General features: G+C 52.6%; 3 protein-coding genes across 5 annotated transcripts; 1 reads left to right on the forward strand and 2 right to left on the reverse strand.

The window, feature by feature from the left end:
* The first annotated feature begins 1,807 nt into the window (after nt 1-1,807).
* Nucleotides 1,808-9,633, forward strand: YBX1 (Y-box binding protein 1). Of its 3 annotated transcripts, XM_035567829.2 has the most exons (8): nt 1,809-1,985; nt 2,088-2,141; nt 2,501-2,564; nt 6,179-6,212; nt 8,173-8,262; nt 8,483-8,785; nt 9,179-9,261; nt 9,356-9,633. In XM_035567829.2, the coding sequence occupies exons 1-8, from the start codon at nt 1,982-1,984 to the stop codon at nt 9,600-9,602; spliced, it is 879 nt and encodes a 292-aa protein (XP_035423722.1). In that variant the 5' UTR covers nt 1,809-1,981; the 3' UTR covers nt 9,603-9,633. The 3 variants fall into 3 exon arrangements, with proteins under 3 accessions (XP_035423720.1, XP_035423722.1, XP_035423721.1); XM_035567827.2 differs by having other exon boundaries at nt 1,808-2,141; XM_035567828.2 differs by having other exon boundaries at nt 1,810-2,141; nt 9,368-9,633.
* A 5,336-nt stretch (nt 9,634-14,969) lies between these two features.
* On the reverse strand, nt 14,970-17,422 carry LOC118258818 (claudin-16-like). The gene is made up of 5 exons (XM_050714986.1): nt 17,030-17,422; nt 16,638-16,740; nt 15,459-15,623; nt 15,147-15,338; nt 14,970-15,055 (listed from the first exon to the last, which is right to left on the reverse strand). Exons 1-5 carry the CDS (start codon nt 17,141-17,143, stop codon nt 14,970-14,972), a joined length of 660 nt encoding a protein of 219 aa, XP_050570943.1. The 5' UTR covers nt 17,144-17,422.
* A 4,942-nt stretch (nt 17,423-22,364) lies between these two features.
* On the reverse strand, nt 22,365-26,326 carry CLDN19 (claudin 19). Its single transcript, XM_035567830.2, has 5 exons — nt 26,104-26,326; nt 24,993-25,157; nt 24,754-24,838; nt 24,083-24,229; nt 22,365-22,586 (listed from the first exon to the last, which is right to left on the reverse strand). Exons 1-5 carry the CDS (start codon nt 26,324-26,326, stop codon nt 22,538-22,540), a joined length of 669 nt encoding a protein of 222 aa, XP_035423723.1. The 3' UTR covers nt 22,365-22,537.
* Between the last annotated feature and the right edge of the window lie 1,344 nt (nt 26,327-27,670).

Genomic DNA, 27,670 nt, shown 5'->3' on the forward strand with positions numbered 1-27,670 from the left:
TCCCTCTTTGTCCATAGATTGCCTGCCTTGCAGGGCTGGGCACCAGACAGCCTGAATCAGCAGAAGCAGTCAGCCTCCAAGAGAGCCGAGCAGTCTGTCAGACCCCAAGCAGATGTGTTTCAGACCGCGTAGGCTCTTTGCTAGAGCCTGGGGAGGTGAGGGGCACGGGGCTGAGCTGGGAAGTACCTGCCGCTTGGCAACACAGCCCACCTGGAAGCTTCTCCATCCAGGATGAGCAGCGAGGCACCATCTCTTCCCACCCTGTGACTAAGCGCTGCCTTGGCAGGGCCCCATCCGAGCCCTCATCCGGCCGGGACTCAGCGATAATTGGTAAGGGTGCTGAAGGGCTGGCCCCAAGGGGACGCTTAGCATGCTGGTGGCAAAGATGGTGCAGCGACGGGCCCCCCAGAGACCTTGGCTGTGTTCTCGGTGGTTGCTGGTGACCTTTCCCTCCTCTAACGTGGAAGGAATCACGTGGCCAGGGGCAGGGCTGTCAGTCTGTGGCCAACAACCACAGTTCGCGTACATGAGGAAAACAACTTGGTGCGCAAGAACGTTCTGTTTCCCTTGGACCTTGTAGAGAATCCAGCAGAGGTTTCTCTGAGCCGCTGTAACGCGAAGCCGTAGGAGATGGAGGCAAAGAGGGGAGGAAAGGTGGTCACTGGAGAAAGGGCTCCCTCACAAGAAGGAACCCAGCACTGATGCTTTCCCCGCTGCCCCGGTGGGGAGAAGGGCTCAGGGGAAGGTGATCCCGGGGCCAGCCCCACGCCTCCACACCCCTGCACTGCAGGGAAGCGTCACTGCAAGGAAGGACTGGATGCTTAGGAGAAGGCTAATTAAAGGCAAGACTTTGAAGAGACCTCTGACCCAGGGCTACAGCCTGGCTCTTAAATAGCTCAATTAGGAGACACTTATGTTGACTAACTGCCCAGAGAGGTGTAACCAGAGGAGTTCCTCGGGGAGCTGCACGAACACGAGCAGATGGAGCCCGTGAGGCATCGCCCTGCCCGCCTGCAGCGCGGAGGTGAGGGCAGCCGCCAGCCAGGCCCCAAACCGGGCTGTGGGGGCCAGCGAGCGCCCGGCCCTGGGCTCAGGACCCGGGCTCAGGACCATCTGAGGCACCTCGGCCGCCAGCCGTGGAGCGGTGCTGCGGCGGGCCGTTTCTCAGGTTGGTTATCGTGGTTTAACTGCGCGTAGCCGCGCACTGAGCGGGCTTTGTACCGGCTCTAGGGCCAGTATTGGGCCCTCCTCATTAACAGCCGCAGCTTGCTCCCGTTTTCCTGTTTTTTTCCCCAAACGGGAGCTGTGAGCCCGGGGGGAAGCCTGGCGTGGGAAAGGGCCCGGAGGCAGCCCCGAGGCCATCCCGGGGCTCACCGTCCCCGGGCTGGCTGCGGGCCGGGCCCCGGGCACAGGCGTTCCCCGCCCCCCCGGGGCCCTTCCCGGTTCCCCGCCGGGCCCTGGCCGCGGGCGCGTGCTCGGGGCGCTCCCGGCCGCGTGGCCGCGCGCGCTGCCCCCGCCAGGCCCGCAGGGGCGGGGGCCGCGGGGCGAGCGGCGGCAGCGGCGGCCAATCAGGGCGCGGGGGCGGAGCCTGCGGGTGGGCGGGGAAGGCAGAGGAGCCCGGCCGCCACCGCCTGAGCGGCCAATGGGCGTGCGCGCTGTTGAGGAAAGGCAGGTGCTGCCGCCAACGGGCGTGCGGCGAGGGGGCTGCCGGCGGGACGAGAAGGGCCAATGGGGCCGGCGCGCCGCCTGACGGGCAGCCCGCTCGGCCAATGGCGGGGCGCTCGGGCGGGGCGCGCGGGGTGGCTAGCCGGTGCGGGCCGCCATTGTGGCCAGTTCGATCGGTATCGGGAGCGGAGAGCGGAGCTCAGCGAGCCCGGAGCAGGGAGCAGCCCCCCCACGGCCGGCCTCAGTCACCATCACACCGCGGGAGGCGGCGCAAACAGCCAGTCACCACCACCGCCCGCACCGAACAGCCGCCGCCATGAGCAGCGAGGCCGAGACCCAGCCGCCCGCCGCCCCCGTCCCCGCGGCGGCCCCCGCCGCCGCCCCCGCCGACTCCAAGCCCAACGGCGGCACCGGGAACGGGGGCAGCGGCCTGGCCTCGGCGGCGCCTCCCGCCGGCGGGGACAAGAAGGTCATCGGTGAGGGACGGAGGGGGCCGCGGCGGCGGCGGCGGGGAGGGGACGGGAGGGGAGGGCCTCGGCGGTGCGCGCGCCCCCCACCCCCCACCCGCGGGGCTGCGCGCGCGCCTCCTCAGAGCGCCGCGCGCCCCCTTCCCCTCCGCCCCCCCCTCCCCTTCCCTCCCCTCCCCTCGCGGCCGTTGGGCGCGCGCGCGCGCGCCGCCGGGCCCCGCGTGTCGGCGGGTGGGGGCGGGGCGGCGCGGCGCAAAATGTCCGCCACGCGGGGCCTTTGTGTGCGCCGCCCCGCCACGTGCCGCGCCTGACGCCCCGCAACTCTCCCCCCCCCCCCCCCCTTTTCTGTCTTGTCGCTCCCTTTCCAGCAACGAAGGTTTTGGGAACAGTGAAATGGTTCAACGTACGGAACGGTTACGGCTTCATCAACAGGTGAGCGCGGCCCCGGGGCCTTCCCCGGGCTCCTCGGGGGGGTGGGAGTGTGGATGGGGGGGGGTGGGAGGCCGGCTGCCGTCAGGGTCAGGAGCCGGGGTGGGGGTAGCTGGAGGGGCCTGGAAGCGTGCTGTCCTCGGCGAGCTGCGACCGTACGGGGAAACGTGCAAAGTTCAGGCCGCTTCTCCATCGCGAGGCTGGAGTGCACGGACAGGCCTCGAGAAACAAACGCCCGGGAGGTTTTGAAACACCCGGGAGGTGCTGAAATGCCCGGGAGGTTCTCTTTCTGCCAGTAGGGGATTTAAAGAACAAACCTGAACGCTTACGGGTTTGTGTGTAGACTTCAGGTTAGCGTAGCGGTGAAGCTGCTGAGTGGAGCAGGAGTTCTGGAATTGCTCTGCCAGGCCCTTCTGGAACGAAATGGAAATCCCGTCAGCCGGTGGTGGAGTGCCATCGGGTGGGTTATTTGCAGAGGCTGTATTTGTAGGAGCTGTTCCCCCCTTAAGCACCTCTGGAGGAATGCATCTACCAGAAATGGGGAAAGACATAGGATAATTGTATTTCCTGCTGGAGGTTATTTTTGCCTCTTCTGTGGCAGCATAAGGCTTTTTGGATCAGGAAAGTGTTGAGTGTAAGTTGAACAAGTGTGTTAAAGTCTGAAACAAGCTGAAGAAAGATGTATTGCAGCTGGATGGCTTCAAACCCACAGTAACAGAATTTGACAGAAGGCTTGGGAATCCTTCTCTAGGGAAGTGAGTGTAGATACTGGTGTTCTTACTTAGGTTTGTTCTAAAGAATGCCTTTTTATCTACCTGGTACCTTTTGGCCCTGTCTTAAGTGTCTACTGAGCTCCTTAGCTGATTTTGTGTGTGACTTCAAAGGTTTGGCTGGCTGAACCTGTCCAGTTCCCCGTGTAGCGTTTGAACGTTGGGTGCTGAACAGCTGTCTGTGTTGTTAGCTTTAGCGTCTCTTGCTCTTCTTGTAAGTGCCTATAAAGTTACAGGCCACAAACTCTACCTCTAGGGAAGGCTTTTCTCGGCTCCGCTCAGTAGTGGAAATGCTCAGTTATGTGAGTCAAGCACGGAAGCAACAGCAGCTAGTTAAGACATCTGAATGGCTTCCCCGCTCATATTGTTTTGGCAGCTGTTTAATCCCCGAGGTTGCCATTTTTAATGAGAAACCCAGCATGATCTCATGTTATCAGGAGATTAGAGCTGCAGCCTGAGAACTGAACTGGAGGACATTTCCACAGCTCTGGAATATCTCTCGCTTGCTACAAGGGAAATTGTGAGAGCTTCTGCTCTTGCTTGTCTTTGCTTCGGTCGGGTATGCTTGCAGCTAAAACCAGCTTTGCAACTAAAATTCAGCTTTCTAGGTGCATGTGAGCTTCAAGTATTTACTGTGTTATTTTAATGTTAAAGTGCATTTCTTTCCTGAAATAGTAGTTTAAATTCTATCTGTCAGTTGTTTCTCCCAGTTGTCAAAGTAATAAATGAATATGCAGGCCACTGATTCGGTCCTGTTAACTAATCGGAACTGCACGTTGATGGCTGGCTTTGTATTTACAGCTTTGCTACGTTTTCATACACAGTTGGTCTGCTTGTCTAAGTGTTCTTTTAATGCAGTTAAAGATACTGATGGGAATATCATCTAGTACTAAGATGAGCTAACCAGGTCATTAGGGCTTCAGAATGGGGGTCTGCTGTGCTGTTTCGTGTTTTGGTTGAGAATGTGATAGTTGCTGGTATTCCTGCACCATCTGAGCGGCAGTACACTTACTGCTTCTAGATGTGGTTGCTGGAAAATGCCATCTTAGTACGGGAATCATGCACTGGGCTTTGAAATTAACCAGTAAACTTTCTAACTAATCAGGTATACACCTTGAGCTACTTGTGTGTGCCTGAGTCGTTCATGTATCTAAAGCTTCAATATACTCTCAAATGAAACAGCCATTGAAAAAGGACCCCAGCGACAAACATCTGGTGTGGTTGCCAAAAATCAAAGTTGGGCAAGAGTATAGAGCATCCACACTCGAAGAGCATAGGTGGTGAGCGCTTCTTGATGCTGCTTTTCAGCTGAGAGTGCAGAAGGATAGCAAGCGTCTTTACTGAAACCTGTCACAGGCTTTCCTGAAGGTTTTCAGCTGTTGGTGCGTCTCTTAAGAGATCTTGCATGGTGAACAAGCAAGTGTTTAGGCTCGGGTTTTCAAGGGCTTCTGGATGCTGCATCACAGGGGCTGAAGATAAGCTGCCTCCTGATGATCATGCTTGCTCTTCTGTAGTCCTTTCCGTTGTCTTTACTACAGTAAACTCAGAGGCCTGTAGTATTTTCAAGCATCAGCTGTGTGAGGAAACAAGGTGACTTTTAGTGGTGCTGTCCGGCAGAATAGCCAAAGCTTGGATTGAGTTTTGGAAAAGTCACGGTTGTCATTCTCACGTTTTAAAGCCAATGGTGAGGAGTAATTGCCTTTATCTTATTTAAAAAAAAAAAATCAGTTATGAGCGCACTTTAACACAAGCTTGCTTTGCTGTGTCTTTAACCAGTCATTCTAGGAAATAAAAGGCACTTTGCTGTTGATTCATGAGTCTGTGGAATGACTTGAAACTAACACCACAGTGAGGTTCGGTTGGTGTGATGTGACCTTGAATGTGGGGCTCTGAGCTTGTTATGAGTGGTGGAAATGGTGAGTAGAGCTCTCAAACCATTGTGGAGGCCGTTTCAGCTGTGCCGCTTAATTGCAGAACAGAAACTTCCCTGACTTCACTTGGTGCTGATTGTGGTTGCCCGGCCTTGCTGAGCATGGCAGTTGTGGAAGCTATGGCGTGATCGCCCTGAAAGATGCTTTTGGATTCTTGTTCAGGTTAGAGGTACAGATTCATGCTGTTTTCTGTTTCTTGTGAGTAGAGAAGCCCAAGGCTGGCGCTCTCTGTGTTCACAAGTGGGACTTGAACAACCCCACTGCCTTTCTTCAGTGGAATGCCGATCAGTTAATGCTGTTGCTCTGCAGCTGGAGGAAGCAGCACGGCTGAGAGGAGGTAACTGAAGTGGTCGCAGGTGGTTGTCAGCAGGAAGCCAGTGTGATGGGGCGCGCACAGGGTGCTTGCCTTGCTTCGCAGCAGGAATGTGTCCTGTGCCCTGGGCAGCAGCTGTCCGTGGAGCTGTCCTCACAAGGTCGCTGCAGCTCACTGTTGCAGCCTGTAGGAAATGTGACTGGGGAAGCAAGACTCGGGTGGTTTTCATAGCCTGCGATGGCACATCTCCCACGCGGTGTTACCAGAAATGATGGACTGGTCACTGTCAGGTGTTTGTCTTCTTCAAGCCTCTCTACTGGTGGGAGAGCAAGGATGGAGAGAGGAGAAATGCTTTCATGAGAGTCTTACAGGACTTCGGTGCGTACTCTAAACCTTGCATAGGCTACCTGATAAAATCTTTCCTTTAAGCAGTAAGCTAATAAGGGAACAGTTAAGAGCAGGTTGAAGAGTAGTGCTGATGCTGGAAGCTACTTGTCTTGACAGTTTGCTGTTTTGATCCCACCCCTAAACAACTGCGTTTTAAAACTGGGCTAACTCACTGTGCACTTCACATCTGAATTTCAATTTCGTGTTGTCTTACAGGAATGACACCAAGGAAGATGTGTTTGTCCATCAGGTAAGATTTTCTGGAAACTGAAAAACACGTTATCTATCTGAGACTTGCTCTGCACAACCTTTCCTAAGTGGAACTGAGGGCGTGAAAGCACCTCAAGTTTCCAAGAACTGTTACTTGAACACAAGCGACTGTTTCTCAGGGATGGGATGCAAGTAGAGCTCGCTTGTGGTTGGAGATTTTGCGTATCCACATGCATCCATCATCAGGACTTCAGATGCATAGGGTGGAGTAGGCTGATGCTATATAGTGATGGAAATTATAGTGCCCCAACTTGGGAATAGCTACCTGAAGTCCATTTACGTTGTCTTGTGGGTTTACAGCATATAGAAATAAGGCTGAAAGAAAAATGTGCAGCAGGGAGAAAAAATGAATTGGGCTGTAATAGGAATGAACCAGGGAAGGTGTTTTTTTTTTTTTTTTTTTTGGCAAAACTTCTATGGATTTTTTTTATTACTCCAGGCTTTCAATGAAAGTTTATAAACATTTTAGTAGATGCATTTTCAGTCAGACATACCCGTTTAAATATAATCTATGGGTAGCACAAAGTGAGACTGCGATGCCTCTGTGGTTTACTGCATAGAGCAGATAGGCCTTCACTGAGTCTGTTGTGTCTGACTTGAATCAGTGTGACCAGCTCAGTGTTTTTAAACATAATAAAACTGTGGAGGCGTTTATTAATAAAACATTATTCTGTAATGGGCAGTGGAGAAAGTCCGAGAGACTCAACTGGTTTTCTGTGGACGGAGACAGGAATATATACACTGAAGGAAAGCAAAGCGGTTGGACTTTATTACTTGATATGCAAGTAGGGTAACCCGTAAGGGACCTTGACTTACTGTCAGATTTCTGGACTTGTCGTGTAACTACTGTCCGTTTCTAACAGCACAGTTTGGCAGTGGCTTGTTTTAATGTAGCGATTTTCATGATAAAGCAGTTTTGGGGTTTAATCTGAAATAAATGATCATGTTCTAGGCTGTGCATGCTCCTTCCCATCCTCGTTACTAAGCTAGTTTCTCATGAAGATGTGTTACACTCTGCTGCTGTTGTAGTAAGGTTTCTCATCTCTCCCTAAACTCACTGTATGCTGAAATTTCTGGACATGTTTTTCTGTAGATTTTATTCCATTTAGGGAAAAAAACTAGCTGAATTCTATTGCTGGCATTTATTTGTAAAGTTGTTTCACTTGTCTTGCTGTTCAGTTCAAGTATTTGGCAAGTAGAATATGGCTGAGAATAGCGCACGTAGGGCACTGTCACCTGTCAAAAAATTTAACCACTGCTGAACAACGTAGAAAATTCAGCATTTTCTAGTAGTGTCATTTAACACGCAGACACTTAGACAAAAAGTTTTCTAGTATTGACACTGTGGAAAGTGTAATGATTGGTGTATAACTTTCAGCTAGAGTAGATTTGCAGTTAACTGGTAAATAAAATACTGTGGCCGAAGCAAGAGTATCGGAAGCCTCGGAGAAGGAAGTCTCTTGATTTCTGGTTATTGATATGTTTACGTAGTTCGGGACAGCCTCAGTTGAATGTAGGCTACTGCATATTCTTGTGGGAAGTAGAGGGATGGAAACCTGATTACGTGATTGGAAAACCCAAAGCAAGCTTTTTGTATTGGTGTGCATACTTCTTGGGAAGGTACAGACACGATGGGGTGCTTAGTGATAAAATTCTGGTTCAGTTTGCGTTGGTTTTGTGGTTTCTTTGTATCTCTTCGAACTGCTTTTTCAACTTCTCAACTAGCAGACAGCATATTGTCAGATATTTCTAGACAATGGTAGAGCTTCAGGTAGGCCAAAATCATAGTAAAACGTAAATTTGGCTTTGAGTTTTCACTGTGGTTTAATTCCCTGTTCAGGAGGATGTCATCTTAAGGAATAAATACAAGTCTTCAGACACGCTAAGTAGTATTTTAATGCTGTGCCTGTAAATGTAATTCTGCAATATTATGTTGTTAGACTGCCATAAAGAAGAATAACCCCAGGAAGTACCTCCGCAGCGTAGGAGATGGAGAGACCGTGGAGTTTGATGTGGTTGAAGGAGAAAAGGTAAACACATCTCGGGTGTTAGAGTATGCACAGAAAACTTGGTCTGCAGGCTTTGGTGTGGTGTCTGTGGTTTGAGTCGATGCCTGATGACATCCAGGGAGATGAATGGGTTTTCATTGCTTTACAAATGTGGATGTAAATTGTTGCTCAGTACTACATTATATTATGCTATAACTGATCTGGTGCTCACTGCTTACCTAACGCTCTCCCTGCTCTGTAGGGTGCGGAGGCAGCTAACGTTACAGGCCCTGGTGGAGTTCCAGTGCAAGGCAGTAAATACGCAGCAGACCGTAACCATTACAGACGATATCCGCGTCGCAGGGGTCCTCCACGCAACTACCAGCAAAACTACCAGAACAGTGAGAGTGGGGAAAAGAACGAAGGAGCAGAAAACATCCCGGAAGGCCAAGCCCAACAACGTCGCCCCTACCGCAGGCGGCGGTACCCACCTTACTACATGCGTAGGCCCTACGGGCGTCGACCACAATATTCCAACCCTCCCGTGCAGGGAGAGATAGTGGAGGTAATGTTTGCATAGAGCGTGGTGCTGTGCTGACTTGATTTCTTTGGAGCACGGTGATGGGGTGCAGCTCTTTGCCATTCTTTGTGGATGCTCAAGATCTGTTCCATAAGGCTTAGCAGTAAGATAAAATGCTTGAGCAGATAGTAATATGCTGGAGGTCTTAGTCACTACTCTTGAAAAGCAGTGTGTTCAAATTTGTGTTAGCTTTCTGTATAATTAACTGGAAAAAGAATAAATTCTGCATAGTGCTAGGACCACTGCCCACCTTATTGTATGCTTCAGACTTCAGCTGTCAGCCCGCCTGCCTTACAGCAGGCTCTCCACAGTTTGGCTAGTTGTGGTGGTGATGTTTTTGCATGTGGCTAAGATGGTTTGTTGCCTAATGTCTTCCAGGGTGCTGACAACCAGGGTGCAGGAGAGCAAGGCAGACCAGTCAGGCAGAACATGTATCGAGGTTACAGACCACGATTTCGCAGGTATGCTGCAGATCAACTCTTTTTCTTTTACCTAGAGCTTTAGCAACACAGACAGAACATCGCGATGGTCAGATGCTGCATTGTTAAAGCCTAGCTTGACTTTCAGGGGTCCTCCTCGTCAAAGACAGCCTAGAGAGGATGGAAATGAGGAAGATAAAGAGAACCAAGGGGATGAGACCCAAAGTCAGCAGCCACCTCAACGTCGGTACCGTCGTAACTTCAACTACAGACGCAGACGCCCAGAGAACCCTAAACCACAAGATGGCAAAGAGACGAAGACAGCCGAACCACCAGCTGAGAACACGTCCGCTCCCGAGGCCGAGCAGGGCGGGGCTGAGTAAATACCGGCTTACCATCTCTACCATCATCCGGGTGCGTGCCTGGATGTTCTTGAGGATATGATCTGATGGTTGACCTTTTTCTTTGGACGCCTTCCTCTTAATTTTTGCCTTAAAAGATTTGAACTATTTTTGCTAATGTGTACTGTAAGAGAGCTAGCCACACTTAGCAGTGCACTTACCAAGTTCTGCAGAACTGAGCTGTGAGATTTTCCTGTCCAAATGCTGGTTAATTGGGAGGACTCAGTTACCAGGCTCTAATTTTCACTGCTGGAATCATCGCCTAGAGTACTGCTAATCTTAAAATCTTGGCTATAATTAGTAACTCAGGCTTATGACAGTCTTCAGTCACCCAGTAGTAGTAGTTCAGGTGATGCTGGTATAGTGAGCTGAAAGTATCCTGCTAGGAGAAACAGGTATGCAGAGATACTAGGATTTACTTGAGTCTGTAAGCATGTTTGGCTTTTGCTGCTGTCCCAAAGGGGATTTGGATGGCATTAAGACCTCTAGGGATTCATTTCTAATAAGCTGACGTAGAATTTGCAGGAATAACTTGGTAATGGCTTTTTATCTGAACAAAAATGCTGGCAGCAGTGGTTCTTAAGCAGCTCTGTTGCATCTGTGGTTGACGTTGCATTCAGCTGGAGGCCTCACTTTCCTAGACTGAAGTACTAGTGTGGCTGGTTGTTAAGGTCAATATTAAAAACGTTGCCTTCATCGCAAAGTAAGCAAGTTGTGATTTGATGCTAGCTTGGTGCTGTCTTCTGATAGATTCGCTTGCTAGTTTGGGAATTTTCATTGTCAGAACAGTTTGTTACTTGTTCTATCTTCTGCTTTGTTTCTGGCACCTTCCCTGTCTGTTCTTCCTCTTCTGTATTTCCTCTCTTAACCAGAGTTCATATCCCACTCCTGTTGTTTCACTCATCACTCTTCTGCCTTCGAAGGCCAGCGTTCAGACTTATTTAGATCCTGGTGAGAATGTTAATGAATAGTTACATTAATGGGAAGAATAGGGAATGCAGGAGTTAGGCAGGAGCCGTAGTTTGGTGTCATTAATAGCTACAGACCTCTCCAACTATGAGGTCTTAGGGACTCTTACTTCAAGGGCTCGGATGCTGCTGAATTTGTTGTGCAAATAGCTTATTTGATACCTCTTAAGTCATGCTGCGGTGTTTTCTGTGTGCCTGACGTGAACCTTTGTATTATCCTGCTGTTAATGGTTGAGACAAGCTGGATGAATTCCTTAACTAGCAGGCTTCAAAGAAAGAAATAACACAACATTTTATTTTGCTTTTTCTGTCTATTTGGTAGTATTGGGGAATATAAATTGTCATTTCTGGTGCATAGTGAGGCTGTTCTACCTCTGCTAGGCACAGGTAGAGACTTGCTGTTCAGCCATCTTTTGCGGATCTTAAGTTGTCCTCCTGCCTTCCCAGGAGTTTCCTCGGAGTTTACCAGCTTTGTTTCCAGACAGGCGTATGGTAGAGTTGTGTGTGTCTGCAGTGCCTGATCTGAGGAGCTTTCTCCAAGAGGCTGTCATGAAAGAGTCTGAAGCAGGAGGCCAGTGAGGGGAGAGGTGTAGATAGAATTACGTTCTGTTTAAAAACTCTTTTTTTTGTTTTTCCTCCTGGAATTCTTTGCACTTATTTTGCATAGAAGCTGGCAGTTTTGATCACTGGAAAGTGGGCTGACGTGCTGGACTAATTTAAGAGCTGTAGCTGATAAGATTTTTCTGTGTGTATGAAAGCTCAGTGTGAATTTAAATTGCAGGTGAGTCTTGGTAGACGAAACATTTATATCTGATGATATCTGTCCCTTTTTTCTTTCAGTTTAGTCATCAAAGAAAAGACCTAAGAAATGAAGAAGAAAAGAAAATGAAATTCCAGCAATAAGAAATGAACAAAAGAATTGGAACTGAAGACCTTAAGTGCTTGCTTTTTGCTGTTGACCAGATTACTAGAACTATCTGCATTATCTATGCAGCATGGGGTTTTTATTATTTTTACCTAAAGAAGTCTCCTTTTGGAAACGATAAACACGTTTTTTAAAAGTCTGTTTTTTCTCAATACACCTTTAAAGGTTTTTAAATTGTTTCATATCTGGTCAAGTTGAGATTTTTAAGAACCTCATTTTTAATTTGTATGAAATGTACACCTGATTTTTTCAAGTCAAACTGCAAGCATCTGTTAATAAAGGTCTTAAAGAATTACAGTGTGTGCTTGGTTGTTTCAAACCGACTTTTGTATGGGAAGCACGTAAGTTAAGCATTCGTAAGAGGCTTTGAAAAAGACTGCTTTATTTTTTTTCAGCATGATGTATTTGGATATCTATCAAAACTATGTTGAACTCGTACACTCTTCAATTTTAAGTGCCCTCAGCTCTGCTCAGTGAAACCTAAGGGAAATCTGTGTGACCCTAAGGCGCTTGACTTCCTGGAGCCTGCTTCTGGCTGCCTGTCTATTCCTTGCCTTACTGCAAGGGAGTTTGGGTTTGTAACATGCTTCCTCATTCAGGCTGTTGTGGTAAAACAGACTGAGAGGTCTACAGAGCCTCTTGTTGCACGTGAGCGTAGCAGTTCTGTGAAAGTCACGGCCTGGGGCCGAGGGCTCAGAGAGATGACAGCTCTTGGTGCAGGGCTGGCTGCTCAGTGGGAGGCTGCTGTTGCCTCACACCCTTCCCGTAGGCTGCAGTGGGTGAAAGGGCCCCGGCTTGTGCTGGACACCCCTGGGTATTGTGCAAGTGGTGGGTTGTCAGTGTTGGTGCCCTGGCTTCCAGTGTAATGACTGGAGGGTTGCTGATACCTTAATAGCAGGTGTTATATGATGGGAGTTTCTCTGTATAAAACTCCAGTTTGTCAAACTGGTGAGTTAAATGCAGAGGCTGAAATCTGTTCCTCTTGTTAAGTGAGACCTCTTTGAGCAGGGGCCTTTGCTGCCACCTCTCCAAGGCTGTGGGTGGCTGAGGGGTTTCTTCCTCCTGCTGAATTAAGTTTTGTCATCATCTCCTTGAGGAAAGTAGTCTCAAATTAGACACTTGCCAGTTTTGTAAGGATGGTCAGACACAAACTTCTGAAAATGGTGTAATTAAATCCTGATACAACTCGGTGGAAAGGCCAGAGGATGATGAGGGGAGGTGCTTGGTGTCATCCAAGTGTGTTTCCAAAGGCTGTTTGCTGGAGCAGCTCAGCTGTGTCCTCACTGGAATATGAACACTGCAGAAACAGAGGTGATGTGGGAGCCCTTTTGGGAAGGGGGGGCACTCGTCATCTGGGATGATGCAAAGCGCTGCTGCTCCTGACTTACTAGGATGTGGATGTGATGTTTTCACAGGTGAGTCACTGCAAAAGTTGCTGCCCCCTTAACTGCTGCGTGGGGAGGGAACCTAGGGCAAACCAGGGGAAAACACAGGTCTCCAGCTGGGTTTGAAGCTGAGCTCCCAAAAGGGGAGAGCAATCTTAAGTGTGCATGGGCTTGGTTTGACTCGTGCTCTGCTCAGTGTGGGCTCCTGGCAAGCAGATGTCAGAGCTCCCAGGCTGTGCTGCCTGCAGGCAGGTTCAGGTGGTGACATGCTTCTCTGCTGTGCCTGAGCTGCTCTCATGCTGGGGTTCAGTGAGCATGGAAACTCGAGCTGTGTTTTGCAGAGAAGCCAGCTCCTCTGTGATTAGACCTTGCAGCGAGCCGTGTGTGTGTGTGTGTGTGTGTCAGGGCTGCTCCGGGCCTGCTGGAAACCCAGAGCTGTTTCTTAGCCCAGGTGTGGCTCACTCGGTCCTGCCCAGCCTCGCGGAGCAGTGTGCTGTGCACTTGTAATAAATTTACTGGTGATGAATGCAAAGCTGCTAGCGAGGAGCACCCGGTGGGGTCGGAGTTGTCTGACAGCTTCGGATGGGAGCTGTAGCTTTTTCCTTTCTATGCACTAATGAGCTCTCTGCTTTTATCATGCAAATGCTTGCTCTTTTTAATTGCTTTCCTGTGTGCTCAAGTGCTAACCATTAACAGCTCAATGCTGCATCTCTAAAATGCCTTTTAACATGCTGCTGGCTGCCTTAGAGCAGTGGAGGTGTCTCCTGTAAGCTATCAGTTCTTCGGACCACAGACCTGGTCCAACCTCCTTTCACTGCCATGGTTTCTGTCTGCTAATCTTTGGCTAAGAAGTAAGGGATAGGACAAAGACTGAGCAGAGCAGGGAGGAGTGACTTTTCTCTCCAGGCTCACCTTTGCAGTTAGATGAACTTTCCCCAAGGAGCGTGGCAGAGGACCCCAGCATCCTCAGAGAGGAAGGAGCAGGCGGTGTGGTGCTGTCATTCAGGCGGGAAGTGAGGCTTTTCCTGGATTGCACATTGCTTTTGGCTGTTGAGCAGAGGAGCTGAGCTTGAAATCGGGAGATTTTAATCTCAGCCAATGGGGGAGAGGGTGGTTTGGGGGTTCTGGCTTGTTTTCAAAGTGTTTTGTGAGTGAAAAAGGGTAATAATTCATTTGGAAAACAGACTTCCTTTTGCATGGACTTCAGTACCCAGCTCTGCATGAAGAGCACCTCCATTAGTTTTTCAAACCGCCTCTGTATGCGGTTACGGCGTTACTCTAATGATAACCCCGTGAGAACATTATCGAATGCTCCAGGCTACTAGCTTTACCCAGTTTTTAAATGGCATGTATGCTGCCAAATTGCTGAGTGCAGGGGCAGCTTCCAGCAGGCTGCTGCATCATCAGGGCCAGCAGCCACGTGGAGTCAGTGTTGCTCCACGCAGACGAGGCTTTTTGCTCACCTCCTCCAAAGCAGCAGTGGGGCAGTGACCAGGAGCTGCTTCGCTGCTGTCACCCTCAGTGCAGCGAGAGCTCCCCAAGGGGCTTTGGGGTGGCAGGAGCAACCTAGGACAGTACAGCTGGGGAGCTGTTGCATGCAGGGGGAAGCAGGAGCTTAGGACCCCAGGTTTCATACGGGGTCATATGAAGTGCTGAATTGAGCTGTGCGATCTGGAAAGGTCCTGAACTGCTCCATGATGTTATGATGGAGAAATAGGGAATTAAATTGGGAAGCATGGTGTTAAGCTTTCCCTCACCCCTGCAGAGACCTTCTCTTCTGGCATCAATGAGGAGCCTCTTTTCATAAACCACCACTTTTCTGGGTTTTATTTTTGAATAAACCTGGCTGGAATTGGCAATAAAGCCTCTCTGTGCATGACTTGCTTCTGCAGCATGCCCACTTTTTGCAGCTGCTGATGCCATAGCTTGCGTAGGCCCTGCCTGGAGCCCTGAAATTGGAGTCCTAGAGCAGTTGCAGAGATGTCCTGGAGTAGATGATGGTGCTTTAATGGGGTCAGACTTGGGGGTGAGCATCGTGCAATGGGCTGGGTGCAGGAGGTGCTGCTGCCCATCACACACGGGAGTCCATGGTGTACATCTTGCTGGTGACAATTCGGCGCTGGGGGAGCCTCGGGGTCTGGTGGCAGATGCTGGAGCCTTGCAGGAGAGAGTCAGGGATGTGATGGGCCGTGCAGGACAAGAAGCCCCCTGCTGTGGGATGGGGCAGCCCAGGGCAACGTGAACTGACCTGAACAAGCAGAGAGGCAGCAGGTCAGCAGGATGGATGCCGTGAAGCAGCCCGTTGAGCCAGCCATCCCCAGCCAGCAAGACCACCCGAAGTCATAGTGGACTCCCAGGAATATGTTGTGTGACACCAGCATGGCCCTCTCCAAGTAGACATCCACCGCATACCACACAGAGCCTACCAGGCCCAGGATGCCTATGAGGAATGGGGCCAGTTAAGGGAGAGCCATACAACCCCAGGGCCCCTCTGAGGTTGCCCTTAGCTCCCCATGGGCCACAAGGTCCAGCTGCCCCCCGAGCACTCCCAGCCACGCACTCCCGATGCCGAGGATGACACCAGCCCCGTAGCACATCCTCAGTTTCGCACGAGGATCTTCCTTGAGGAACTTGATGCAGTCGAGCCCAAGGAGCAAAGTTGCCAAGGCCAGGCCCACCAGGAGGTCTGCTGTGATCAGCAGCGTCCGTGTCACCACAATCTTCACTGGGGAAAAAAAAAACGGGACTGAGGAATGGTCAGAGGATCTGCCTCCCCCCTCCCCAACTGCTGCCTGTGTCCCTGCTAGACTCACCCAGCTTGCTGCTGGGCATATCTGTAGGAGATGTTGACACTGGGACGTCCCCCGAGCCCTATGTGCTGCTCACCATGTACTATAGCCAGGGTGCTCATCAGAAACCCTGCAACAGGACTTAATCAGCCAGTTATCAGCTCAGCTCAAGAAACCAAGCAACTTAAGGCGCACCGGTCAGCATCTGGGATATGGTCGTTTCCTTGAGAGCTTCACATCACTACGTGTGTGATGTGACTTCTCCCTGCAAAGCTTTTTCCCCAGAGCAGCACAAAATCCCCACGTAGTCCATGCTAACTTCTCGTTCCCTTCTCCTCTGTCCAAATCTGTGCTGTCCCACACCATCACCCTTTACAGGACAAGGGCTCTCCTGTGCGGGGCCTGATGTGTCCTGTGCAAGCCTTACCATGCTGTCTGTCCATGAGCTGAGGACACAAGGTCTTGGCCAGTGGGCATGGCCCTCACCACACTCCCTCAAACACCTGCATCCACTCAGTACAACTGCTTTGACTCATGTCAGGCTCCCCTTTCCTGACAAAATTCCTTTTCCTGAGGTGAGAGGGGGTTGCAAATCCCATCAGGAAATGGTGGAGCAGGCTGGAGCTGGGCCGAACCACCTCTGTGGTGTGTTGGCCTCTCAGCACAGCTTTGTGCCCTCGCTCAGCAGATGCAGCAGGTCCCTGGGCTACTGTCCTGGCCATGCTGGTGAGGCAAGAGGCCTCCGATGCTCAACCACAAAGGTCAGTCCTTTGCAGTGAGGGTCATCTTCTCAAAGAGGGAATACTTTTAGCTGTGTACTTAAAAGTGCCTTTGTGGCTGTTCGTGAGAGATTAAAGGGATTTGGTGGAATAGGCAAAGCATTTGCCTCGTGCTAGAAAAGGGTTAGTGCCGTACAGTAATGCCTCCACCTCCAGACCCTGCTTGCTTACCTGGATGGTCTGCCAAAATGGAGTCATATTGGTCACAGGTCCTGACCCCATCCTGCATGTTGGTGACACATTCTCTCCAAAGCCCCCGGCATTTGTGGCTCACCTGGAAGCAGGAGAAAGATGCTCAAAGCAGAAAGCACCCAAAAGCCCCCCCTGCTCCTCAGGGATATCCCAACCCACCAAGGCAGAGCTTCGGGCTCTCACCACCATATCCTGTTCTTTGTCTCTCCCTTCCTTCTGCTCTAGCATTTTCCTGGTCCTCCAGCTCACGCAGAAAGTGGTGGGTTTATCCCACCATGTTCCCCCTCCAGGCCCGTGGAGACATGACCCAACCTCTTGGATAGCAAGGCACCAACCTGGCTCTCAGCCATGAACACAGCTTCTCTACTCACCTCCAAGCTGTCATCAGCATTCACCATCCAGCAGTCAGTGCACGTGGCCAGGAGGAGGAAGAGGGTTGAGAGGAGAGCAAGACCGAACGCCATCATCTGCAAGACTGCAATCATGGGGACACCTGCAAGGGCACAGAGATGTCTGCTGCCTCTGCTCTGGCCGCTTCCCAGGAACCTGATCCTCTGAGGACAAAGCACGGCCTGGGTCAGAGTGCTGGATCCCTGAGAGCTGCTTGGAAGGTCTCAAGTCGTACCAGAGAGTTTTAGATTGGATATTAGGAAGAATTTCTTCATGGAGAGGGTGGTCAAGCATCAGGATGGGCTGTCCAGGGAGGTGATGGAGCCCCCATCCCTGGAGGTATTGAAGAGACGTGTGGAGGTGGCACTAAGGGATGTGGTGTATTGCCGGGACTCCATAGCTCAGGTTGGTGGTTGCACTTGGTGATCTTGAAGGTCTTTTCAAACCTAGATGATGCTATGATTCTGTAACACCTGGGATCCATCCCATGGTCCTCAGCACTGCCAAAGTGCTCAAGTACCCTAGGCGGAGGCTGGACCACCAGTTTTGTATATAGATAGGGCCCTTGGGGTATGTTCATTTTGCAGTCATCTCTTTCACATAGACCACCTACAGTTGCCAACCCTTAGTATTGCCCCTTTGGGAATTAAGAGTTCTTTAGAAACTATTGTCAAACAGTGACCATTGTCAGACCCTATGATCTGAACAATTGTTAAACAGATGGACTATTAATGAAATCACATGGGTCTCTGAGCTGCATGGGTTAAGCAGCCCTGACCCCATGTGTGTGTTGTGGGGTGAGGTTCACCATCGCAGGGTCTGTGCCTTTCGTGCAGACACTGCCTGCCCTATGGGCAGGGCCAGGAAGCAGGGCATGGTGCCCTGAGACCAGTGAGAAAAGTCTCCCACAAGATGCTCTCTTGGGACACTGCTGAGAGTGGAGGTACCACTCACACCGTCTCTGAACATCTCCATCAGCTTCCCTCTGAGAGTGTCTGCTATTAACAGGCACCTTCTTAGACCCCAATTTACAATGCTTTTTTAATTTCCCAGGCCACCTTCTGAGCTAACTCCCCATAACCTTTCTTCCTTCCACTAGACCCTGACTGTTTTGCAGGCTTTGAAGAAAATCTGTTCAGCCATTTGAGTTAAGTGAGAAAGGAAAAAAAAAAAAAAAAGAAGAAAGAAAGAAAGAAATTCTTCTCTGGAGCAAACGCTCAGTCATTGTTTGCGCTTGGGTAATTCCAAAACAGCTTAGTGTTACTGCCTGAGCCTTGGCTGGTGCAGCAGGTGGTAGAGCTGCCAGCTTCATTGTGTTTTGAAGTGTTTTATGGGGAAATAATGATGTTTAGGGCAAAGGAGAGCTGGTGTATGTGTGTGTCCATGTGTGTGCATGCAGGAAGCATCCTGTCTTCCTCCAGGACAGAACATAGACAGGTAACTCATGCATTCACCAGATGCTACCTTGACTCATTGTGTGGCATGATGGTGGCCTCCACCACCCATCTGTCTGTCTGTCCCTACTGCCCCTTCCGTGTCCCCAAGAGCAGACAGGGTTGAGCAGCCACCCCATTCTCCTTTTGGAAGAAGCTGAAGAGAGCCAGGCTGTAGTGAGGTGGGAGCAGGCACCAGCCAGCTGCACGCTGGGGCTGCCCGGCAGTGCTTTGGCACAGGCAGAGCTTTCAGGAGAGGCGAGGGCTGCGGTACTGCTTGGGGAGCATCACTCAGCACAGTCTGCTGCAAAACGGCTTCTGGGAGAGGTGCTTTCTGCTGGTGGGATCAGGAGGTCCACGAGTGCCCTCCCCTCCCGGCCCTGGCTGGCAGCATCGTGCCTTGTCCTCCGCAGGCTCTGAGCTCTCGACCTGCTCGGTGGCACAACAGAGGTGAGAGGAGAGCCCCAAGTGCCATCCACACAGCGAGCAGTGCGGGGGGTTAAATCCAGCCCTGAACCCTTTTAGCAATGAGGAGGTGCTAGGGAAGCCTTACCTTCATTGTGTGGTGGTCAGGCTCCTACTTGCAGGCATGGGACAACGACAAAAGCTCTTCAGGGATCCTGAAGTGGGTCCTGAAGGCTTTCAAGCACCGGTGGGATTTGATGCTGACCCATCCAGTGGTGCCTGATGGAGCCCAGGAAGCACAACACCCACCAGAGCCCAGCTGCACTGCAAGCCCATGCCTGCACTGGGCTATTTAATGTTTCCCCAGGGCACGTCAGATATGCTTTGTGCTCCAAGGCATGATGGGGGGCCCTGTGGTTAAAAAGGTAATGGGCTGGGAACAGAGGTCGGCCTCCAAAAAATACCACATCTTGACACCTGTGGGAACCAGCTGGGGCTGTGGAGAAACACTCCCCAGGTGGGGGACTCTGTGTCCTGGGCAATTATCCCTTGTTCTTTAATCATGCCTTTTAATTACTGCTCGTAGATGAGTGGCCTAAAACATGTTGGCTTCACAGTACTGATGCAACAGGGTCAGAGGGCCAGAGGTGGCAGGAGGACGAAAAATGCAGTCTGTTGCAAGGGGGATAGTTCAAACCTTTGGCCAGGCGTGCAGTCAATAATTAAATAATTAAGACCTTTTTTTTTTTTTTTTCTGTTAAAGAAGAAAACCAGTGCTGTCAATCAGGTATCTAACTGTGAAATGGTCCAGCATTTCTCATCTCCCAAAGATGTTACAGGTTTTGAACTGTCAGAGAGATTAGTCTAAAGGCAGCAAGACCAAAGCACTTGCCAGTTCGAGAGCAGGACTGCGATTCCTTCTCCCGCACCACCCCCCCCCCCCCCGCCCCCCGAATTCAAAGCTCTCTAGGGAGGGAGGCAAGAAAAGGCTCTAAAGGACAAAGCCTCACTTAATGGGTCCTGTAAAACCTCCGGGCCATTATGCGCCGTCACTCTTCGCTGGTGGTTACAGGTCAGATAACTGTGCCTGGTCAGCCAGATGCATTTTTGTGGGCTATTTGCTGAGCCTCGAAAGCACTGCCTCGGTACCTCAGCTGCCTCATGCTGCCCCAAAACCTGCAGGTTTGTTCACTGATTCCTTACTACCTAGAAAAATTACTTTTGCTCTTGCTTTCTTACAAAGCATCTTGTTGCAGCACCTCTGAGCGCCTCCAGTGTAAGCTGTGCCCCGTGGCTGTCGGTCATCACGATGCTCTCATCACCTACACCAATGGAAACAACACCCCACATACAGATTTCCATGTCAGGGGTTATATTTGAGAGGTACTTCACCTTATTTATTTATTTATTTATTTATTTCCCTCTAAATACTCCTCTGCAGCATTGCACTGCAGGGGTTTTGGCAGGGTGCTGCAGCACTCCGGTCATAGCAAATTCTTGCGGTTCAGCCCTGCAGAGGCACTCGGGTGCCTGACATGAGCAGTTGCTGTGGCTTTGTTTTGGGTTATCCTGTTTCACCTGGTATTTTGGCACAAGGCCGGCCCTCTTCTTGGGAAAGCTTGTGCATGTAGCGGTGAACTGGCACTGAAAACTTCCAGGACAGTTTCTGTACCATTATTTTCCAACGTTTACATTTCAGGAATTTTCTATTTATAGTATTGATGTTCATGAAACAGGTGAAATTCTGGTATGGCCAAAAGCAATACACAGCCACAGGTGTTTGTCTTAGAGACACTTATAAAATATGCTTGCTTTTATTTTCTGCTCTTTTAATCGGTCAGTTTTTAATATATGAGTCCACCTGTTTGATTCTCAGTTGAAATCTTTTGGGGTTTGAAAAGATACAGGCAGGGGGCAAATCTATCAGAATATAAGTAATTAAATTCCCCTGGCAAGTGAAGACTGGATGAAGGTCAGATCTGGTTTCCTACTTGGTTTGTAAAACTGGTGCATAAGAAATATTGCTGACAGAGCGCCTGAGCCTTTCTGTTTTAGCATGCCGTGCAGGGAATCTCGTATGGCTACAAATGGAAGAAAAAGAGAGCCAAAGAGGTTTTTCCTCCAGGCAGGAGATGGAAAAATGAATAAAATGAATACTATTATTTCCCAGTGTTTTGGAAGCAAGCAAGCCACCAAAACGTACAACCAGAAACCTAACTGCTGTTCAGCATACTGGTTATATAAGAAGCAAAGAAAAAGAGAAAAGAAGCCCTAAACTGCTCTTTTTACTCTGCGCAGCGTGATTTGGATGGAGGCAGATCCCACGCAGTGCAAGATGAGCTGCGGGCCATCACAGCAAGTCTGGCAGCTCGTTCCCATATTTTGTTCCACTTTGCCATGTGCAAAACACACAAGGGATTGTCTGGAGGACAGTGGGGGCCTTTATGCCCCCAAACACGTTATCGCTGCTGCAGCTCAGCTATTTTTTCCCCCCTCTCTGATGTGCCTCCAGCCTGTGTGGCTGTTCCCAGGGAGCCGCAGGGCTGAGACCTCGCATGGCCTCCGGTGATGTCACAGGAGTCACCAGGGACCCCAAATCTCTGTTTTGGGGGACTACGGGGTGTATCTGTGAGCCGGGTGCCATGGGCAGGACAGGGGAGGATGGGGGAGGACAGGCTATTGCCCAGCGAGGTACAACCCAGCCCTGAATTCTTGGAAAAGAGATTACAGCTTGCAGGGCTCCTCTTCCAGATTTTTTTTTGCAGGTGTTTTAGCACTGCACTGAAGAACGGGACTTCTTAGGAAAGGAGAGCCCAGCCTGGAGCCCCCATGTGAGAGGTGACAGCAGAGGATGCCACTGCTTTCACCCCAGGAAGGGCCCTGCCGAGGTGCTGGGCCAGCCCCCCTGAATGGGGCAGCCGGGATTTCCCATGGGTTTAAGGCTAAATTAAGCTGTCTTCAATGCCACGCTTTGTACTTTTAGGGTGACACATGGCAAAAGGCTTGAGAGATAGCACCTGCCCCGAGCACTGGCAAAAGTTCTGTTTAGCGTGGCTCAAGTCTTTGTGGCCAGCTATTATGAGCCACAATTATTTCCGATGCCTCCCCACATGCCAAGAGGAGGGCATTGGCCACGGTGCTGCCCCAAGAACCGGCAACAGGCAAAAATATTTGGCACAGGGAGGTCGTCTGGTGGAAGCCCCTGCCCAGACCTCGCCGTGCAGGAGGCTGCCGCAGTCCGGCAGGGCGGTCGCTTGCATGGGACTGTTCAGAAGAGGCCCAGATTTGGACGGGGGACAGAGACGACTTTAGAAAGATAGCCGTAGTTGGAAATATTTTAATACCACTGAGTCACAATTTTTAGTACAAACGATCAGGAAAAAAAAAATTTAGAAATCCCGAACAGTGCCATTCCCACGGTGTCCATCCCATAGGAAAGTTAATATAATTTCATATTAAAAGAATAGAAACATTCTTCTACACAACGCTGTGCTCTTTATATAAAAACATATTTCAACTATTATTTTTTTAAAGCGTGATTTTCCTTTTCAGTCCTCACTGCAGTAGCTTTGGTGTGTATTTTTTGAGGGGAAACCCATCAGCTGGGTTCAGCCGACCAAGCACTGCTCTCCCCTGATGGGTGAAGACAGACTACAAGCACTGCTCTCCCCTGACGGGTGAAGATATTTTTACATGGGGTCTGCAAGTCAAAAGAGAGAGAGGGCTGTTAGTCCTGCCTGCCAGAGAGAAACCAACCCCAGGGCAGAGACCGCGCGGCTTCCCCTCCAACGCGAGGAGAAACTGCCCATCCTTTAACGTGGGGCTGCAAAAAAGGGATAACTGGCAAAATTTAGCCAGGAACCAAAGCCGCACACACGGGCATAAAGCAAAAATAAGCAGGGAGAAATCAACTACTTGGGTAATTGGGATTAAAAAAAATAGTAATTAAAAATGAAACACACACAAAAAAAAAACAGGCTCTTTGGATCATTTCCACCATTTGGTTTCCTGCGGTTTAGCTGGCATACCACACACAACAGATGGACAGCTGGCAGTACAGGGCCTTCGGGGGATTTACAGAAGAAATTGGAGTGATGGAGGTTCAGAGCAGTTAGTAACAGCCAAGACGCAGTACGCAGAGGTGGTGGCAATTAGTGCTCCTGAGCTTAAAGACTTCACCGCACGCTCCAGGGAATCCTGTCGGGGAAGGGGGATTTGGAAACAGCAGGAAGACATCAAAATTCACAGGTCTGTCCATCTCTGAGTTACCTGAAAGAGCTGCTCTGGGCACCAAAATAAAAACAAACCACTGCTTGTGGCTCAAAGTCCCCTTTTTTGCCTGCTTTAATTTGACCAAAACCAGAGTTTGTTCTTCTGCTTGACAAGGCCACGTACTTGTGCCTGGTGAAAAATGCACCCAGGTCAGATTTTAGTTGACAGAGCTCAGCTGGAGCACCAGCAACTGCCAGGCTGCCACTGGCCAGAGCCGTTTCTAATTCCTTGTGAGCTCAAAACGAGAATTAATAAATAAAAATGTTGCTTTGGGACAGCAGCCAGGCAGGGAATAATTGCACCGTGAAAGCAGGAATGTTTCCTAAGATCCCAAGGCCAGGGCACAGGGGCACCAAGCCCCAGGGTGGGCTTCCTGCTGCTCGGGTCCAACACAGGTTGGCAGCATCCTTTTCCCTGGAAAACCTGGAAAAACTTTGCACTGGATCCTGACGGCAAGGCTGCAGGACACACGGAGGCATGCAGGGACAGCCGCGTGTGGCGTGGGGGCTGCGACACAAAGCGCCTCTGTGCCTCACACCCCCGCAGGACCAGCACCTGCCAAAGCGGCGCTGGGCACAGGGGCCAGAGCCACGGGACGTGGCCCAGCCACCCACAGCCCCAGCAGCTTGGGGCTGGGGGCGGACATGCAGCTTCCCCTGGGGAGCCTGGCAGTGCTGGATTCAGGAACTCTGATAACAAAAATAAAAATCTAGAGGTTTGCACTGCATGCAGTGCCATGACCTGGAAGCTGGAAAAGCCCCTGAGAAATAGGTGTGTTCGGAGTAGATGAAAGGTCTCGCGTGGTGCCCAGGGACCGTGCGGCGTCCGCCGTGCCGGGCAGGAGCACCGGGGTCTGGCCTGCTCTTGGGAAGGGAGGGAGGCGTTTGGTGGCAGAGGGAGAGCAGGGTTAGGGATCAGACGTACTCCCGAGCTGTTGAGGGCTGCGACTGCCGATAGTACTGCTGTCCTTGCCGCTCCTTGGTGGGGCAGGAACAGCACAGGAGGGAGCCCCCCAGCATGGTGAGGCTGGCGGCCCCCCAGCCAACAAACAACGCTGAGCCGAATTCGTACCTGTGGCAAGAGAGAGGGGGACATCAGGGAGGAGGACCGGGAGTGCAAAAGGCGGGGGTGCAAAGAGAAACAGGGACCCCCGCGACACCCAGGCCCTCAAAGCCACGAGGAGGCTGCTGGCAGCGTTGAGGCAGATGCTGAGTGTCCTTCTCTCCAGCCCCCCCATGCTTCACATTGGCCTGATCTTGCTTTTAGGATTCCCTGCAGCTATCGGGCTGCTCCCCGCGCTTTCTTCCTCCCATGTGCTGAAACCCCACACGACCGCTCTTACACTGTCTCAGCGTAAAGTCAGCAGTAGCACTAAGATTAAAACTTAATCAGCTGCTTAAAACCAGGACTGAAAGTGCTAGAAGGACTTCCGTAGTGTCACAACTGCAGGGTGGCACAGGCACAGCCCCAATCCTGCCCTGGCTGCAGGCACATCTGCCTGCCCTGCGCCTTGCCCAAACCCAGGAAACGTGCAGGTGTGTCGGGACAAGCTGGGATTCAAAGAGTGCCCCTCAGGCTGGGGGCACAACTCCTACCTTGCGTTGATCGGGGTGCTGGCACTGAAGAACTCATAGGTGACCTGTGTTGCATACAGGGACACGGCCGCTAACGTACACAGACCTGGACATCAAACACTGAACATCAGCAACACCCAGCCCATCACCAAACTGTTCCCTCTTCCCTTTCTCTGCCAACAAGCCTTCAAAAGCTGTTTGAGCTCTTTTGCATTGAAGAAGGGCAAGGACCCATGGGCTGGACCTGCCCAGCCACTTACCGGAGAGGATAAAGAGGACACCCCCAGCAACAGCAATGCGGCTCTTGGTAACGGGATCCTCTTCACCAACTTTGGTGCATTTCATGCCCACGACGCTCACAATGATGCCAAAGAAACCCAGGAGGAGAGAAATAACCATGAGAGCCCGGGAGGTCTGGATGTGAACTGCAGGGGGGGAAGAAAAAGCTGCTCAGCAGCAGGAGCTTTCAGCCACAGCAGTCTGCAAATCAAAGTCACCTCCCACCAGGATGAACCGGTCCTTAACCCTGGTCCTTAACCCTGGTCCTTAACCCTGGTCCCCCTGTGCAGTCAGGGCCAGGGGCCAGCCACACACTGCTCCTGTGCCCAGAGGCATTGTGCATTGTGCCAGAAGACCTCGGCTCACCTCAGGGCACCTCTCCCAGTTCCATGCAGCCACACCCCGACCTTCCTCCCTGCCATGCTCCTCTTCTCGCTGTGAGTTCCCAGGGTGGGAACCGCGGCACCGTGCCCACAGCAGCACCATGTCCCCAAGCGATGTCCCCACCGAGCAGCCCCCATTCCCCCACATGACACCTGCCTTGGGGCTCAAACCCACAGAGGCCAAGGGGACAAAGCCACACAGAGGGGCTCAAACCCAGGGGCATAAGATGGACTCAGGCCTACGATGGGGCTCTAACCCGTAGCAAACCATGGGTGCATCGGGAGGCTCAAACACAGTGAGAAGCATGAAGGGCTCGGACCTATAGCAGGACTCAGACCCCCAGAAGAGGAGATCAGGGAGCACGGGGCTGGGGGTGGGCTCTGACCCACTGCAGCGGCCAGAGGAGCTCAGACCTGTGCAGTGCCCAGACCTAAGAGGGGGCCAAGGGGAGCTCAGAGCCGTGGGGCTGGGGGAGGCTCGGCCCCACAAAACGGGCAGATCGGGGAGCTGGGGCCCATTAGAGGGGCTCCGACACGGCGGGAGGAAGGATTCAGACCTGCTGGGAGCACCGGAGGGGCCAGGGGAGCTCAGACCCACCGGGGGGGGTGGTGGTGGTGGTGCGGGGTAGGGGGCGGCTCGGACGCTTGGAGGTGGGGCTTCAGCCCTATGGGAGTCGGACCCCGGGGGCCCCGTCCGCGCTGTACGCACCGTCGAGGGAGAGGAGCGAGTCGTGGAGGCGGCACTGCACCTGCCCGGTGCTCTGGGCGGCGCAGCTCATCCACAGCCCTTCGTGCAGCCCCACGGCGGTGATGATGGCGTCCCCGGCGTACGAGCTCTGCCGCCACTGGGGCAGCGCCGCTGCGGCCAGCGCCGCCACCCACCCGCCCAGCGCCGCCAGGTACCCGGCCAGCTCCCGCGCCCCGCCGCCCATCGCCGCCGCGCTGCGCCCGCCTCGGCCCGGCCCGGCCCGGCCCGGCCCGGCTCGACCCGGGGGCGGTGTCCGGGCCCGCCCCGCTCCGCCCTCCCTCGGGCCGCAGGAGGGGCTGAGGGGCCCGGGGAGATGGTGGGGGGGGGGGTCCTGGGGTAGGGGGGGGCCCGCGGGCTGCAGGGGGTGAGGGAGGGTCTCCTCGAGAGGAGGGACCCCGGAGGGGACGGCGGGCCCTGAGGGGAAAGGCGGAGGGGCCGGCGGGCGGATCGGGGAGGTGGGGACCCCCAGGGAAACCAAGGGGGGCGCAGCGTGCCCCAGGGGCCGGGGGCGGCTGGGGGAGGCGAGGAGCCCCTGCACGGCCGCTGGGGCCAGGACCCCCCTGCCGCGGGGGCAGCCGCAGGAATCTGGCACGGGGCCGGGGCACGCGGGTGGCCTGGCACGAGGCTGCGGGGCGTGAGGCTGCTCTGTCAGCCCCCGGACACGAAGCTGGGGTGGGCACGGTGCCCCCCATCACGGCCTGACGGGTGGTGGGTGCGGGCAGCCATAGGGCCGGAGGAACGCTGGCCTCCTGTGGGGCCTGGCAATCTTTAACCGCCCTCATCTGCAGTCAGCTCACGCTCAGGGCCGGCTGACGGGGGGCCGGCTGCCTCCCCTGGACAGGCTGCCATGCTCGGGGGGACAGTGGGGAACCCCTCCTGGTGGAGGGCACGAGCTGCTGCTGGAGCCCACCCAAAGAAAGCAACCTTACGGCCACCCGCCTGTGCCCAAGTCCCCTGCCCTGGTCACCAGAGCAGCCCTTCGCCCCCTCCAAGCACCAGCGCAGGGCCCCCTCGCAGGCAGCCGGTGGTGGGACCATTTACTCACATTCCCCAGATGGTTATGGTAATGGCCGGGGCACCCAGCACCCCCGGGAACAATTCGCTGCCCTGTTCAGCTGGTGCTCAATGTCCTTCTTGTTCAGTACGAGGGCAGAGCCCCGAAGTGGGGTGAACTAGCCCCCGCCACGCCAGCCCCAGCTCCCTCCTACTCCCAGCAAGAAGCTCGTGGGTCCCTTCCAGGCCCCTGCTGCCTGGGGGATGCTGCGGGGCTAATCTAGGGGCTGCATTGCGCTGCCAAAACTTCCTGGGGCGCTGCGCTAGGCGAGCGGCGCAGCAGATGTGCTTGCCCACTTTCCAGCAGGACTGGTGGCCAAACCCTGCAGGGGTTGGGTCTTTGGGCACGGACAGGGTGCCCCTGCTCCCCCCCCGTGCCCCAGCCCCAGCGCTGCTGGGCAGCAAGCCTTAGTATAAGCTGAGGCACCCAGTCCCCAGCACCTCCCGCAGCCGCTGCCCTGTGGCTGCTGCAGGG

Source organism: Cygnus atratus, chromosome 21, assembly GCF_013377495.2.
Source record: "Cygnus atratus isolate AKBS03 ecotype Queensland, Australia chromosome 21, CAtr_DNAZoo_HiC_assembly, whole genome shotgun sequence".
Classification (NCBI taxonomy): Eukaryota; Metazoa; Chordata; class Aves; order Anseriformes; family Anatidae; genus Cygnus; species Cygnus atratus.

Coding starts and splice junctions, on each gene's coding strand:
- YBX1 (XM_035567827.2), top strand. CDS start 1,982: ATGAGCAGCGAGGCCGAGACCCAGCCGCCCGCCGCCCCCGTCCCCGCG. Junction 2,565..6,178: donor GGTTACGGCTTCATCAACAG/GTGAGCGCGGCC, acceptor GTTGTCTTACAG/GAATGACACCAAGGAAGATG. Junction 9,262..9,355: donor TACAGACCACGATTTCGCAG/GTATGCTGCAGA, acceptor GTTAAAGCCTAG/CTTGACTTTCAGGGGTCCTC.
- CLDN19 (XM_035567830.2), bottom strand. CDS start 26,326: ATGGGCGGCGGGGCGCGGGAGCTGGCCGGGTACCTGGCGGCGCTGGGC. Junction 25,158..26,103: donor CTCGCTCCTCTCCCTCGACG/GTGCGTACAGCG, acceptor CCCCCCCTGCAG/TTCACATCCAGACCTCCCGG. Junction 24,839..24,992: donor TGTCCTCTTTATCCTCTCCG/GTAAGTGGCTGG, acceptor TTTGATGTCCAG/GTCTGTGTACGTTAGCGGCC.
- LOC118258818 (XM_050714986.1), bottom strand. CDS start 17,143: ATGATTGCAGTCTTGCAGATGATGGCGTTCGGTCTTGCTCTCCTCTCA. Junction 15,624..16,637: donor CATTTTGGCAGACCATCCAG/GTAAGCAAGCAG, acceptor TTTTTTCCCCAG/TGAAGATTGTGGTGACACGG. Junction 15,056..15,146: donor CTGCCTCTCTGCTTGTTCAG/GTCAGTTCACGT, acceptor CTCTCCTGCAAG/GCTCCAGCATCTGCCACCAG.